Source organism: Catharus ustulatus, chromosome Z, assembly GCF_009819885.2.
Source record: "Catharus ustulatus isolate bCatUst1 chromosome Z, bCatUst1.pri.v2, whole genome shotgun sequence".
NCBI classification, from domain to species: Eukaryota; Metazoa; Chordata; class Aves; order Passeriformes; family Turdidae; genus Catharus; species Catharus ustulatus.
In genome coordinates, this window is record NC_046262.2 from 67,712,092 (window position 1) to 67,729,128 (window position 17,037).

The 17,037-nt window shown below is 41.2% G+C and overlaps 1 protein-coding gene across 11 annotated transcripts in view; it reads left to right on the forward strand.

Moving 5' to 3' along the window:
* Window positions 1-17,037, forward strand: part of PAM (peptidylglycine alpha-amidating monooxygenase) — a 148,836-nt gene that overhangs the window by 61,733 nt on the left and 70,066 nt on the right. For all 11 annotated transcript variants that reach the window (XM_033084663.1, XM_033084669.1, XM_033084666.2 and 8 more), the window contains 2 exons: window positions 1,919-1,976; window positions 8,428-8,515. In XM_033084663.1, the coding sequence (XP_032940554.1) occupies window positions 1,919-1,976; window positions 8,428-8,515 (146 nt within the window). The remainder of the gene's footprint in view (window positions 1-1,918; window positions 1,977-8,427; window positions 8,516-17,037) is intronic.

Genomic DNA, 17,037 nt, shown 5'->3' on the forward strand with positions numbered 1-17,037 from the left:
CCATATCTTGGATGATGTATTGTCAGTAAATCTAATTACATTAAGCTGTATATGTTGCTGCTACTTTTGCAAGCTGAGAGAAAGCAATGAAAAAGCACTTTAAAAGGGGTAGTACTTCTGACCCACCATTTTTAACTCTCAAAATACTCCATGAAAGCTACTATAAGCAAGTTATGATTTTACACTCTTTAAGGTATGAAGTGTATTGTATTTTATTGATCCAAGTGAGTGAAAGTGAAGGCAGTTAAGATTTTTAAATTTAGCATTAGCGTTTTTAAGATTCACATAAAATTATCGAGATTCTGCTGTCATTTTCACATCTAATTTCATTAAACAAGATAAAGAATGATCTATTTTTTTTCGTAGTAAGCCATTGCAGGGAATTGTATATATCATTAAGAGGTCTACATCCCTTTTAGAGGCTGCAGATGCTTGAAAAGAGCAGTATGTTATGCTGCAGTAGTTGATGACTCATTGTTGCAGCTAGCACTTTTTAAAGGAGTGAAGGGAAGATGAAGTTTTCAAGTTATTGGGGAAAAACCTCTCTAGAATACGAAATTTAAAGCAAGAGGTGTTACTTCAGCAAGTGCAAAATAGAAATATGGTTTCTACTAGATCTTTGCAGCAAAATATTAAATTTCTCCATCAGAAAGAATGGAAAGTACTCTCAGTTCATCCAGGTGCATTTATAATTGTGTGTTATTGATTTTACCTGAGGACCATCAGTTGAACAGCTAGGAAACAGATATGAAGCTATCAGTCAGTTCAGATTACTATTAAAAAACCCTTCTCTTTGTGTGTTGTATTGTCAAGGCTGGGGGAAGGGTTGCCAAAAACCCTACATATTTTAAATGAGTTATTGGGCATGTTGAAGGGATGGGGGAGCCAGGATATGTCTTACAGTTCATGACTGCAGTTGTTCTATGGGTGCATGAATGTCAACCAACCCCTTACATGACTTAGAAGTGCTCTACCTATACTTGAGTTGTGCATTCTTTTGGCACAGGTACTATGCATGAACATAAATTGGAAAACATTTAATTTCTACTGCAGTGTGAAGCATTGCTGCCATTGGCTTTCAAAGTTTGAATATAAGGTCCAAAATTAAGTTGTGCTTTTAAAAAAAATCTTTTGAATGCAGGTTAAATAGAAAACACAGAATATTTTTTATTCTATTTCTAGAAGGCTTTAGTATGTTAACTGTATACATACATGTAACCATGGTATACAAAGGCATTCACATGAATTGTATCAATTAACATTCATCAATCCCATTTCTAGCAAAAGCACCAAAAATGGTTTATTATCTGTGCAAATCACTGCTCTGTATAATCACATATTGTTATCACCATTGTACCTTCCTTCTCAGTTGCATTTACTTGTTCACACCTGTCCACAGAGTTTTCATTTAAATTAAGTTTGAAGTTATTCATAGCAGGATTTTTAACTTTATCTGTTTAGATGTCCTTATAAAAATGGAGGCCTGTCAGATTTTGAGTTCATGGGTGTAGTGAAATTCCAGTAGGTGATACGTTTCCTTTCCTAAATAGCCTTAGAAGTTGGAAAGAAAACATTTCAGGAAGAAGAGGTTTAAAATAGTTAAGAGCATACCTACCAACCTGATAACCACTTTGATAACCTTATAGCCTGATCTCTGTTACATGTTATGCACATTCGTTGTGGCAATGAATTTATTTTTTATAGTAGTAAACTAGGTAATATACATCGTATTTGTCTCAGTATCTCATAAAGTATGTAATGATTTTTTTTCTAGATGGTCCTATTGCATATATTAATTTGTTCATTATTACCACATTCATCTTCAGAAAGTTAGGGAATTTTGATGTTTTATTTCTATTCTTTAAATTCTGAATTTTCCCAATTTAAAGGTAATTTCTGTTCTCTTTTCTTTTAACAGTCTGATACCTACCTCTGCATGTCAGTACCCCTGCCGGTGGATGATGAAGTCTATATAGGTGAGTATTAGTTAACTGAAAGAACTTAAGCAAGCCATTTTGAAGAACTTCACTATTTTCTTTTATTCCCTTTGACTCATATTAACTTAATCTTTGAACATCAGAGTTTCCAAAATGCATTTGTCACATCTAATGCAGAAGCAAACTAGAGGGAGCTACTTAGAGTGAAGATAAAACTGTATCTGAGGAGATTAATGAGTAATAGCAGTTAAGGAGCTGCATGCAGATACTTCTGGCAGTCAGCGCCGAACAGTCCATTTGTAAAGTATTAGCTTCCTGTCTTTGGCCGAATACTTAGTTCTCCACTGCTGAGCAGATTGTTTATTTACCTCCTGGTACAAGCTGTAAATCCTTTGCGCTTACAGTCAGCGTTGGCTGCTGAAAGATTTGACTTTGAGGAGAAACCTAACCCTCTCCCTATTTTTTTTTTTAATGGCATGGCATGAATAAGATGGCAGACAAGTAGAAAGAAATACTGTAGTGCATTACAAATCTGTCATCATATAGATCAGCAGAAGAACACCATCTGTTCAGAAAATCTTTGCATTAGTTAAAATTTTATTGTGCCTTGCCATGAATATACTGTTGGTCAGATAGAGAGAAGGCTTATTGGTTTGGTTGAAGATAGTTTTGCTTTCAGAACATGCTATAAACTGTATAAAAGGAAAAAATACTTTTCTTCCTTTACACTTTTGTTGTATTTTAGGATACCTGCACTTAATAAAAGTATGATGGGAATCCCATGTAGTTTTTGATGTAGTGTTTTATACAGATTGTTGTTCCATGTGGATTTTCTTGTGGAAATCCTTCAGAAGATAGAATATTGTGTTTTGATTTTCATGTTGTATTACAGTAACTAAGAGAAATTATTAAATTTTGTTCAGTGCTTTCTCTATATATATGTTTTGTAAAGAGGTGAGAATCTGACCTTACATTTTAGTTGTGAGTATGACTCCAGAAAGAAAAATTAACACAGAAGGAAAGGAGCGAGTGTTCATTCTCAAATGCTTGCTCTGCTGTGTGTGCAATAGACTCTTCTGCTTTTGTTAATTCTTAGAAAGGCAATACTACCAACTTCCTCCTTAAGAAGCTTTTATTTAGTGTTTCACTGACTTGAAAAACTCCATAGTTTAATTCATTGTTAGGTATCTGCACGTAGGTATCTAGTTCTGTTGTTCATGTTAAAGGAACATAAACTTCTTTTAATGATGTGTGTATGCCTAAAAGGACCTATTGAAAGAGTTTGCTTAAAAGTTATACAAAGTTTTAATGCCAGTCATGCAATGCAATCCATTTTATTTTTTTCTGTAGACCTAAAAATGTATATGTTCTTCACCTGATTTTTACAGTATTTGGTCACCTTTCCAGTGATCACTGTTCCTGTGTACCTGTCATTGCAAAGCAGAATAAGGTCTCTGGGCAGAGAAACCATTCTAGTTGTTGTGTAGAGCTTTAAAGAACAAGTGGAACTCGATGAGCAGTCTGTAAGAAAACGCAACTTGTTGTGTGAACATTAAGTGTTCCCATGATAGCATTCCTTACAAACTCATATTTTTGTATGCTTTAAAAGTAGAAGAAAATTACTGGGTTTTGTCCTCTTTTTTCACTTCCACACAAAATGAATGGGCATATGGTCAGTCTGAAGCTCATGATCAATTCCCTTTTGTTTCAGTAAAATCACTGGAAAGTTTTCCTCATGGAAAAGGCTGAGATTGGAGTCTTCATAATCAACGAAAGTTACCTGATCGTTAGAAACAGTAGACTCAATCATATCCAGCTGCAGAGTAGAAAGAATGTTGAATGACCTACCTTATAAAATATCAAAATAGAAAATTGAAAAATAAATTTTTAATGAAAGATGTTTATACAATAGGCATCACCACCTAAGAAATCAGCTGCTCAGTGAAGTGTTTCCTTACCTACTTTGAATGCTGTTAAGTGTTGTGAAGCTATTAACTTGCATACATGTATTTTGTGTTGCTTAAATAAGCACAGAAGATGAATGTTTATTATTTTTGAAAGGATAGAGTCTGTATTTTTATGGTTTAAGTGGAATCCGCCTTCATTGCATTGCCAATAAACGGTGTAATTATCTTTCCATAAAACATACTGTTTTGCTTTGTGGCAAAAACAGAAAACTAGCATACGAACTGTCACTGGGTTGCTGGTTTGGTGATACATTGATACTGTGTGTGTTCTGAAGAGCTTCAACATGAGGAGGTGTGAATACACATAACTGAAACAATAAACTGCATTCCTGAAACAGTGTGATGATAAAGCTACATGTTCTGCCTTTAGATCAATTTATTTGCTAAGTAAATGCCTTGTGCTATTTTTTCTTTTATGGTTTAAAAGGACATTTTTATGACCAAGTTTCTTTACAGTTTCACCAAGACTTGCTAATTCATTCATTTTTTGACTTTGCTTTCTTATTTTTATCCTTGTTTCTTCCTTCCTCCAAGACATTGTGGAAGAGGAGGCTCCATTATGGAACCTGCAGCAAGATATTTTTGTTGCATATGGATGAAATACAAGAGCCTTGGAAGAGAGAGCTTCTTTTTTAGTGTTGTATGAGAGCAATACTACATTTGTTAATAAGTAGAAATTTTTTGTAACATTTTTTCAGTATTTTTATTAAATTTGTATTTAAGGACTTTGAACTCAGACTTCAACTTTGCTGTTTCCCTAAAGAAAATCAGTAAGCATTCATGCTTGCACAGGGACAGACAGTAGATATAACTTTGTACTTCAAAACTGGAGGGATGCTGTACCAGAATTCACAAACTTACTCAGCATCAGTTGTCAGACATTTCCAGAGGAAGGAATCAATCACAATTACTCAATGAAATATTCCCAGCTGGAAGGAGAATTAGTGCAGGTTTTTTCCTGCGGATCTCGTTCAGGAATGCATCTATGTATTTTTGTTGATACTGTTTTCTGTATTATTTTCTTTAGTGGAGGGTCAGACTAAAGGCTGGAATTTCTGTTTGAACCAGTTTCTCTGTCGCAAAGAGCTGTAAATACTGACAAATCTGATTAGGGAGAGTGGTTTATTTTGTGAGGTGGTTTGGTGTATATTTAAGTTTATGTTAGGAACATACCTTTTGCTCCTGTGAAGCGAAATGGCTATGAGATTAATATGTAAAATGTTATTAGTGAGTGAGATTAATATGTAATTTTTCAAGAAAGTATTGCTCCAGTTACATTTTAAAAATATCTTGCTGTGGTTTTCTTCTTCTGCATCCTGTTCAATTAAAGTTTGTGAATACGTAGCCAAACCAGAAATTTAGGCGAGTTTTTACCATGTAGATATTGGTAAAAATTAGTTGTTCATTACCTAGCTGTAGAGATAGCTAAAGGGTACTCTGTAGACACACATAAAAATTGAGTCTGACAACAGGTCACTCAGCCAAGAAACCTGACTGTCATCTTCACCTGTTTACATTAACTTACATGATGACCACTAAATAAATGTCTTTTTCTTATTGACTCATGATAAGTCCCTTTCTGTCAGACTGTGCTGCAGAAACAAAATTGAGCCTTCTACATTCAGCAACACAGATACAGTACAGTAATTTCACGATTATAAGCCGCACCATTTTGACTATAAATTTTGGTCTGAACCCAAAGTGCGGCTTATAATTAGGTGCAGCTTATATATGGACAAAGAACAAAAAGTTGCTGTTTTAGTTTGGAGGACAGGTGTCTGCTGAGAAAGGCAGGAACTTCTCTTTGAAATGGAGAATGTAACCCCCCTCCCTCCAAATTATTAGAATTTTGAAATCAAGGAGCTTTCAGGCAAAAATATGGGAATTAGGAATAACAGTTCCTTTCTAGGGAAATTAAAATAGAAATACAGTACTACAAAGAAACAAACTCCAAACCCTGACAAAGTCAGAGTACAACCTGACACCCCGTCAGGCAGGGTGTTGGTAGCAGTCCCATTAAGTGGTGGCTGCATCCTCCTGCAGTGACAGATGTGATTCAGTTGAAGCAGTGGTCCTGTAGAAGGTGCAGTTTCCCTCCGGAGGTCCAGTGGTGATGTGGAGAAATCCGGTTTTCCTCTGGAGTCCAGTGGAGAAAGGGGCTCCCTTAGTGTCCCAAGACCTCTGTTTTTATCTTGGTAAGAAATGTTGGGCTCTTCCCTCTGGCTGGAGCAACTTCCAATGGGATGAAGTAATTTTATCAGTCACACAGTGGGACTCAATGGGCCATTAGCAGAAAATGACTGGCTGGAGGAACGATGGGTTGTGAAAAGATAAAGAACAATGCCTCGCCTGGTTTCAATGGATGGCCCATTAGCAGAATATCTGCCGTTGAGATAAGGATCACTGCCCCCACCCTCAAGAGATGGTGGTAGAATAGATACCTTTTATCACACTCTGTATTGTAACATGTGGCTTATAATCAGGTGCATCTTATGTATGGACAAAGAATGAAAAGTTGCCAACACCTGGAGATGTGGCTTATAGTCAGTGCGGCTTATAAACGTGAAATTCCTGTAATTAGATGGTTTATTACTTTTCATCCGTAAAGGACTCTGAGAAGCTCTAGGTTTGGTACTCTGTTCTGGCATGTGCCAACCAATGATGTCTTCACTGTGTTGGAGGCATCTAATGTCTCCCTAATTTCCCAAACTCCAGACACCTGAATTTTTGATAAACTTAAACCTATGCCTCTACTTCATGTGTGAATGACTTAACATGCTTCAGTCCATCCAAAGGTTTTAATTAAATCCCTGCAGAATTCAGAGAGACCCCCAACTCCCTGACTCCAACACCCATAGCCTTGGGCCAAGGTTTTCTTTTTCTCCTGCTGAGCCAACCCCAACAGAAGGCTACCTTTTAAAGTGGTACTTACAGCAGATTTTTACAGGTATTCATTTTGACACTAAAGCATGGATAACAGCAGCTTAAAACACCCCAAACATCTGAAAACTAAGGTAGGAACAACACATTGCCTCTGCCATGTTAAAAAAACATAATTTCACTTCTAATTGGTACTAATAAAATCATTAAAACAAAAATTTTCTCCATAAAACAGATTAGGTTTTTATCTATGAAATTAGTAGAATTTGCTTGTAGAAAAATAAAGATGTTGTGTGGTCTCTAGACTTTATTTATGCTGACAACTTCTGTAGTTCTGAATTCGTATATTCACTCAAAGTACCTTCTCAGAGCATATGGATACATCTTGTATTTTCCAGACCAAGCCCTCAGCTGTGGCATGCTCATTTCGTTACAGTCTGCCACCTATCTTCTAGCTAAAACTTGACTTGCATGCGTTAACTTTTGGCTGGTTTTGCTTACCAGAACAGAGCTCAGCTCCAGAAATTGGGTTAGAAGTTATTTGTTATTTTCCCCCCGTGAAACTGGGACAATAACCCACATTATCATTTTAGGAACCCTGCCACAAGTGTGTGTTAAAACACTGATTTCAGAGTGCAGGACCACAGTAGTGTTTGTCTGGTTGTAGCTTCACCATGTCTTCATGTTAAAGAAGTTACTTCCAGGCTCCTCGCTGTCTGTGTACATGTACACAGGGCAGGAGGGCAGGAGTAACTTATCTTCAGAATTTCTGCTGTAGTACAAGGTTAAAAATTACATTCCCTGTAACTGGCATATTTTTCAGTAGTAACAAAAGCATGTAGTTTGCTTTTAGAAGTGCCATCATTGTATATTAATGGTCAATATTACTCCCATGATGTTGATAAAATTTTTACTTTGCTAAACAGGATGACAAGTAGTTGAGAAACCAAACCAGTGTTTTATCTGTGATATAGTTTAAAGAACAGACATTTGAGAGGTGAGCATTCACTTCTAAGTTTCTAATAAAGAGAAATATTTGGGCAATGAGATCTTGCTGACTTTAAACAAATCTTGTTTTTCATTCCAAAGGATTTGATGTATTACTGAGATTCAATCATAACCCCTTCTTGGACATGTTGTCCCAAGAAAGGTGCAGGAAAAATGTAAACCAGGTAGAATACTGGAAGAAGGTATCACTCAATGCATGAGATTTAGTTGCTCTTAACTGTCATTTACTACTTGTTTGTATTTTTTATGAAGTACAAAGGAAGTAGAAGAGTATTATTAAATCAGAAGTGCATGTATCAAAGGTAGACTGCAGTTAGGCTGGTGACAGTAAAACTTTGTGCTTTGGGATACACTGATATATTAACTAAGTATCGTATTTAACTTTTGTGTCAAATACTGTGGTCTTGATTGGGAACTTAGAGTTTCTTAATAAAAAAATGAGGTGCCGTGTTTTAGCTTAGAAGGAAGGCTATTAAATGAAAATTCAAGGAACGTGTAGAAGTCATATAAATGGGTGGGGATGTACTTGCCTTATTTGTAGTATTACAGGGAATAAGGGCATGCGATGATCTTGTTTATGAAATTTATGGTGAGATTATGGATAGCTTACTTGTTTTTCCCTGGTGTTTTTTCAGTCGACTTTAAGCCTCATGCCAGCATGGACACAATTCATCACATGTTACTCTTTGGATGTAATGAACCTTCCTCTGCTGAAAATTACTGGTAAGAGCTGCATGTGTCTTTTGTTATTAACCAACTCTTTTTCAGTGTTAATTGCTTAAACCTCTTCCAGTGTCAGAATCTGTTGGAAAAGTAGGAAAATTTGAAATTAAGAAATATATAGCAATCTAATCTTTCCACACTTAAAGTGCTTTTTTCTCTTTTTTTAACTAACTCCATATTCTTCATGACTAATTGAGTGTCTTTAAGGAGGAGGCAGAAGCTATCATAAAGAGAGTGTCTTTGAATACCAAGAAATATGATCTTCAACCTATAGTTGGCTACTTTTCTCTGTAGGAAGCTGTGTAGCAGGTGTTCTGAATGAAACTGAGTGAAGGATAAGCTGAAGAAGATTATCAAGTGATTTGGTAGTTGACTTGCCCTTCAAAATACCTAAGCAGTGAGAGCAGAGGGAAACACCCAATGCCACTAAAATAGGTGTGTGGAGGCAAAATGAAGAGAATGTGAAGGTGGGTGGAAATTAATTGTCTGTCCAGTAATTTTGCAAATTTTCTTTAGGTTTTGATGAGAGAGGAGATGAGGTATTTTTGCTGATGCTGCGAAGGTCATATGAATTATTCTGAACTGTTAAACAATTTTAATACAGATGTTCTGATAGAGTTGTGTAATCATAATTTATCTATTTAGTATTTACCAAAAAGGTAACTAGACCTGGAATTTAGAACTAACAGAAGAGTATAATATATGTTCAGGAAAAATACCCCAAAACATTTTGAATGCCTGTTTTGATTAATATTTTAAACATACACAAGAGATTTTCCTCAAAAGTCTTATCTCCTGTTTACCTAACAACCAGTAGTTCTAATATTGAAAATGTTGTAATCTTGCATAGTTGTGCAAGAAAAGCATATGCTTAAGAAGTTCAGACCAAAGTAAAACTGAAAGCACAGAATTTCTATTACAGTAATTTCACGACGATAAGGTGCACCGGACTATAAGGCGCACCCCCCGGGAGCTGGCACATTTCGCAACTTTGTAGATCAGATAAGGCGCACCGGACTATAAGGCACACCTGTTTTTTTTGCCGCAAAGATCTGTGCCGCGTGCAACAAAGTAACAAATTAGTAATGGAAACCCGCGATCGTGGAGTTTACTCAATTTGGAAACATTTTTCACAGATCAGTGTAGGCTTTCAAAGGCAGCCCCAGGCACCCTCCCCGTGCAGTGGGCCCTGGCACTCCTGCCCGCCCCCGGTGCTGACTGGCGCGGCTTGGCGCAGCCGTGGGGCCGCGTCCCCCTTGAGGCTCCATGCTGCTGCAATGCTGTTCCTCCTTGTGGCTCCGCGGAGCCGCCGTGCCATTCCCTCGCTCAGCTCGGTGCTTCTGCCACGCTGCCTGTCCTCACTGGGCTCGGCGCCGCCGCCATGCTGCCCGTCACTCGCTCGGATCAACGCTCCTGCTGTGCTGTTCCGCCTTGCAGCTCCGTTGTGGCACCATGCTGTTCCCCCTCACAGCTCCGCGGAGCAGCCCTGCCGCCCGCCCCTCGCTCAGCTCAGCGGCGCCACTGCCCTGCCTCCCGTCCCTCGCTTGGCTCGGCAGCCCAACCACCCTGCTGCCCGTCCCTCATTTGGCTCGGCGCACTGTGGCCCTACCTGCCCCTATCGGGCTGTGGCGCCGCTGCCCCCAGCACCGCAGCCCCACTGGCCCCTATCGGCTGTGGTCCCACTGGCCATGGCCCCGCGGCCCCACCGGCTCCTATTGGGCTGTGGCCCCGCTGCCCCCAGCACTGCGGCCCTGCTGGCCCCTTATGGCTGTGGTCTCACTGGCCCGTGCTGGCCGCAGCCCCTCTGGCCCCTATCGGCTGTGGCCCCACTGGCCTGTGCTGGCTGCAGCCCTGCTGGCTCCTATCAGCTGTGGCCCCACTGCCCCCAGCACTGCAGCCCCGCTGGTCCCTATCGGCTGTGGTCCCGCTGGCCACAGCACCGCGGCGCCGCCGACCCCTATCGGCTGTGGCCCCTCGGCTCAGGCCGCCGCGCACAACAAAGTAACCAAGTAGTAATACCTCCCTGCTCGCGCTGCTCCTGGTGCCCAGGGCCGCCCCCTCCCTTCCTGCCCGTGCTGCTCCTGGTGCCCAGGGTTGCCTCAGGCCCCCCCCATCTTCCTGCCTGCGCTGCTCCCGGAGCCTGGGGCCACCCCCGCCACTGCCTGCCTACCCACACTGCTCCCAGTGCCTGGGACCGCCCCCTGCCTTCCTGCCCGCGCTGCTCCCTGTGCCTGGGGCTGCCTGCGGCTGCCCCCCCATCGCTACTCAGCGCTCCCCTGGCACCACCCTCCCTCACGGCTCTCACTTCCGGGGCAGCAAATGTCGCAACTTTTTACATCATATAAGGCGCACCGGACTATAAGGTGCACTTCCGGGTTTGGGGAAAAATTTTAACCAAAAGGGTGCGCCTTATAGTCGTGAAATTATTGTAATTTCTTTTTTGTAGCACACAGCTTTTCTATGTTTTTTATTGTGTCTCATATGACAGAATATACTTGAATACTTTAATGTGAACAATACACCAACATAAAACTTTTCCATTCTGACCTTGTATAAACAGGTGAGCATCCTACTTAAAACCGAGTAGATTGTACTTGGAGCTTGTGCTGTTCTCATATTTATGGAAGTAGTTTTAGTAGTCTTGGAATAATGTATACGTGATAGAATTATGTTTTTACAAATTGACCAGAAGCTTGTGTTGAGATGAAGCTATGAGACAATGCCTAAGTAACATCTAACTGATGTTCTGAGGTTGTAGAAGAGATAGATCCAAAGCCAGAAAACAAAGTTCTTTGAAACTGAATCACGCTGAAATCCCTGTTTTGAGTCTAGAGTTCAGGTTGTTTGAGCTCCCTGTCTGTACCTTCGCTCTCCCAGCAGAAGAGAGGCTCTCACCAATGACAGCCTGTGCAATGTGGCAGCTAATGCTGCAACAAGATACATATTGTGGTGGATTGAGCTTGGCTGCGCACCTGATTCTCACCAAGCTGCTCTATCCCTCCACTCCTCAGGATGGAAAGAAAAACTCATGAGTCAAAATAAAGGCAGTTTAATAAGGCAAAAGCAAAAGTTGTGTAGAAGTGGAGGAAAACAAAATATTTTATTCTCTACTTTCTAAGCCACTTCCCAGGAAGCAGGACTTCAGCATGAGTAATGGTTGCTGTGGAAGACAGACATCATAAATAATAAATAAATAAATAAATATATATATATATATATATATATATGCGCGCATGTGTGTGTGTGTCCCTCTATGCCTCTTCTCCTCCTTTCTTCTACTTTTATTGTTAAGTGGATATAATATGGTATGAAACATTTCTTTGGTCAGTTTGGGTTGGCTGACCTGGCTGTCGCCTCTGCTAAGATCTTTACCAAACACTGCTGTGTTATCAACACCTTTCTAGCTACTCATGTGAGCCCCAGCACTGTGGGGGTTGCTGAGGGGGTTGCTGTGGGGAAAATTAACTCCATCTTAGCCAGACCAAATACATTAGTGTTCTGTTTAAATCTGCTATTTCAAATTTTTCATATTCAGGTTTTGATTATGTCTTACTATTTGTTGTGTAGTTTCTGAGGTTTGCTTTGCTTTCTCAAATTCATTCACTGTCTCATCATTTCACATCCCTGTTTTTGCAGCAGTTTGCTTTTTATCTTGCTCTGCCCACAGTTATTTGCAAGGTTAGAAAGATGATAATGTGTTTTCTACATAAAATAGACAACTTCTAACCTAATTTTGTTAAAGTAATTCTGATGACTCTGTTTTATTGGTCTTCATTGTTGTTTATTTTATTTGGTTATTTGGTGTTCGTTTAGTTACCTGAAGGCTAACAAATGGTGACTTTTCTTACTCTTCTATCTAGTAGGGAAAGAACAGTTGTTTGAGCAGGCTGCTGTAACACTTGTTTAGGAGCGATCCTTCCCTTATTTTTCACATGCTCAACATTTTTACAGAGCCAACTTTAATTCAATTAGGCATGCCACGCAGATTTTTTTTCTTTACTCTAGTTTTCAAAGGTCTGGCAATATTAGTTACATATGGTTTTTCAAGTCAAGTTTTTTTGGTTTTTTTTATTTTCATGATGTGAATTAGTTGTATTATGGAAAAACAGTTTTTAGGAATGTTCAGAATGCAAAGTCAAAATCAGTATTCCTGAGGTGTGAAGTTTCATTCAGGCCAGTTTTAAGTGGAGGGGAATGAGAAGCGTCCAGATGTCTCTGTTGGGATTAGCTGCCCTTTGGCCATAGCAGTGCTAGGCCAAAATCTGTGATGCCCATCTAGCCTGCTGCCTTTTATGGTGATTTGACACTATTCTTGCAAATGTCTCTGGCCTTCCAAAATGCTGTTGTTATGTGGAGCTTGCGCTGGTTACAACATCCACTGAAATGTGGTAGAATCTTTATCTGAACAAATGCTAAAGGTTGTTCTCCCTTCTTAAAATACAGAGGCCTTCCCACAGGACAAAAAAATAGTTTCCAAGGGCTCATTGCCTCAGGTGTTGCTCAGTGCATTAAAAAAAAGGCATAGCTGCTTCTGTTCCTTGATCATAATTAATCTAAAAACAGTTCAGCCAGAGTGACAAGTTTTGCCTGAGCTGACAAACTGTTTTGAAATTGAGGCAACATGCCTAAACTGATCGATAAATTCAGATTGTCTTCAGATAATCAGGAATGTACTTGAATGCTTTAAAAAAATATGTTGAATTATTTAGAACTTGTGACTCTCCTGGCAAGACAGGTCTTGTACTGCGTCAAACCTAATGCTGAAATAAACTCTCCTGAATGAGCTGATTTGTTAACATAGCCTTTATTTTTATATCAGGCAGGGCAACTTTAAATAGTTATCTACTGCAAATTAATGTAAAAGTTGAGTTAATAGAAGACGATTTGGTAGTTCCTCTATCAGATTAGTTCTTTCTATTGGCAGGAGAGAATGGATTTGGACACCTTTGACATCAGTAGTTCAGTAGTAGTTGCAAAAGATACCATGACTAGTTCAGCAAAGGACTTTTTATTTCACTGCATGAGGGAGATTGGGGACAGTAGAAAGAATTTTATCTTTAGGCGTAGTTTCTTATCATTGCTACTGCCCCAGAATGTTCTGCACCATTCAAGAGCTAAAAATGATGATTTTTCTTAGTCAATCACCTCAATTGCCCTCTTTTAAAGTCTTGGTTAGTTTGAAGAGTGCAATGTAATAGAGAAGGATAAAAAATACAGTAGTTTCACGAATACAAGCCGCACGGATTATAAGCCGCACCCCCGGTGCCTCGACAATGTTGCTGTCTTTGTCAATAGATAAGCCGCACCCCGAATATTAGCCGCACTTTCGTTCGTCGCGAGAATCCGTGTGCAGCTTTCACAAATTGGCCAATTAGTAACAGGATCGCGGCATAGCGGGCTTTACTGGCTCGGGGCGGGGCCAGGCAGGCTCGGCCCGCTCATGGTTGCCGACGGGGCCGGGTGGCCCAGCTCAGCGCCACGGCTCGGCGGGGCTGGCCGGGTGGTGCTGCCGCCGCCGCCGGGCTCGCTGGCCCCCCTCTCCCGTCAGCACCGCCCCGCTGCCACGTTCGCTCGCCCGGCTGGCAGGGCTGCCGCCGCCGGGCTCACCGCCCGCCCCGCTGCCGCTTTCGCTCGCCCTGCGCCGCGCCTCGCGAGCGCCGCGCCTCGCGAGCGCCGCGCCCGCCCCGCCCCGCTTTCGCGAGCGGCGCTTTCGCGAGCGGCGCTTTGGCTCGCCGAGCGCCGCTTTCGCGAGCGCCGCTTTGGCTCGCCCCGCCGGCAGGGCTGCCGCTGCCGCCACCAGGCTCGCCGGCCGCCCTCTCCCGTCTGCACCGCCGCCGCGTTTCCTCGCCCTGGCCGGCACTGCAGGCCCCCGCACCGCCGGGCTCCCCCACGCTGCTGGCCCCGATTCTGCTGGGCTTCCCCCGCTGCCAGGCAGCCCCACCCGCCAGCCTTCCTGCTTCTGCCATGCTCCCCTGCACTGCTAGCCCCAGTTCTCCCAGGCTCCCCCGCCATGCTGGCTCAGGCTCTGCCGCCCGCCCCCCACACTGCTGGCCCCGCCTCTGCCAGGCTTTCCCACCTCTGCTGGGGCCGGCTGGGCTCCAGCTTGGCTTGGGGCTGCCGCGGGCTCTCACTTCCGTGTTGGCAGCTTTTAGAATTTTGTTAATAGATTAGCCGCCCCGGAATATTAGCCGCACTTCCGGGTTTCCACCAAAATTTTGGTCAAATTGGTGCGGCTTGTATTCGTGAAATTACTGTAAGTTATTTGTTACCATAACCAATTGAAATGTGCTGAAGGGATAACCAAATACTACTCTTTTTGACAACAGCGAAATGTTTTACTTTTAGTCTGGGTAATCAGTCAAAACCCCAGTGCCATTAATAAAAACAGCTCTTGATCTTACCCAAGACTGGGGAGAATGCCTTTGGGAGGTCCAGGAGAATTTGCAAAAACCACAAAGATCCAAGAAGCAGTCAGTAACTCTCCCCTACCCCACTCAATCCCAAATTTTGAGTCAAAATCAGTTTTTAAAACAATACTGCAATATAATATGCAGCTATAGTCCACGTGAAAGGTATTCTGTGTCACTCATTCCATTTTGAATCTCATTTTGTATGTAAAGAAGCTATAAAAGTCAGTGATTTTTTGTTTATTAAATTTATACCTTTTTACTAGCTCCCTGCTTTTGAATATGTTTATCTTGTTGCCTCTTCTTTGCAATCTCTTCTACATCGTTTTTTTTTCTGAAAACTTAATGTTTCAAGATTATCATTGATGGTGAGAGGGTTGACCATTTCTAAAACAAAATGAAAGACCTGTCTGCATTTCATCTTTGTCCCCTGCAGTCTTCTCCCTCCATTCTGGTAGCCTCTCAGAAGAAAATTTGGAGCAGTCTGCACAGGATTTTTTCCTAATTAATGTGTTCTTAGAAATACTGTGGTATAAATTAAAGACTGTTGGGCCCAAAGTGGGGTGGTAAAGCTGTGACTGTGCTTGTACTTCCTTCTGGATTTCTCCTAAACAATCTCTTCTACAAATTTCCAAATTGTGCAGCTCAATACTTGAGCTAGCTCAGGTTAGATCCCTGAAGTCTCTTAGGTTTTTTATATAGTAACAGTGGGAAGCTGCATAATTTTCAGCTGCAGCTGCATCCATCAAAACACTTCACTTATCTTGAAGTAAGTTTTGATTGTCCTCTGGGACGTGGGTGTATTTGAAGGGGAAGGTGAGCAAACTTTTAGTTATGAAGGTCTAGAAATACATGTTGTGAGTTTAACTACTAAAAAAGAAGTGGTGTGTTCCCTTTTCTCTGATTCTCTTATAGTTATGGCAGAGATTTCAGTCAGAATTAAGTAGCTGGGCTGCAATAAAGTTCACTGGGATCAAAGACCTGAATAATGTCCTGCTGAGGTGGTTTGATACACATGTCAGAAGAGTTGGTTATCTCTGAGGGATACCTGGAAAACATCATGGTCTTTTGCACATATGGCTCAGCCATTCTCAACAGAAACACGATTGAGCTGCATCTACTAGATATCCTGGTTTTTTGTGTGTTTATACTCTTCCTCAGACTGTGTGGCAGTCTGTTTTCATCACAATTTCAGGTGGCTGAAACCATGCCATACATATACAAATGTTTTCCCAGATGTCATTTTACATGCAGTGATAAACAGAGCAGGGGCTATACCATTTTGATTTAGAATGAAACATTGGCATGGGTGCCAACCTTCATCATATCTGGCTTGGGTCTGTTGATAAAGTCTGAATAGTTTCAGGGTGAGGCTTTCTGAAAGTCGTAGTTGTGTATGCTGTACCTGTGGGATGACTTCTACACTCTATGCTCAGGGCCATGGATGCTTTGCTGTTGGAAGAAGGTACAAATACACCCTTTTCCCTAGTTCAGGATCAAGAGGGAGAAAGTGTACTCTAGGTGGCTGTTCAGAAAGCTGCTTAGGGTCCCTACTTTGATTATTCATGTATATCGTCATGCACCCTCCACCCACATAGAGCAGCCAGTGCCTTCCAGGGTGTGGTCCAGGTGTTGTACATTGTGTTGTACATTTTGCTGTCTGTACGACTATGTCGAGTCTTTTACAGATTTGGTATAGTTTCTACCTCAGGTGTACCAATTCTTGCAGATTTAATGTATCTAGAACTTACCAGTCATTGGGAGTCTCATTCTTCAACATCAGTGTCACCTGCAAGGTGCTAGCTGCACCTTGCACCTTGCAACTCAAGTTCTCTGTTACTGTAAATATTTGTGACCTGATTGTGGCCTGTTAACCTGGCAAACTCTTTTTTTCCTCTTCGGTTTTTATTTTGCTTTATTTTGGTTTGTTCGTTTGGGATTTTTTTGGTGACTGTTTCTTTTGTATGTGTATGTGTGTGATTTGTCTGTTCTGAAAAACAAGAAATTGTTCAGTAGAATAAAAATTAAAACAATGAGCTCACATTAAGTACAGGAAAAAACATGAGTACCTCCTGTCTATGGGTTCATATACAGCTTCCTATCACTTTTTTTGAC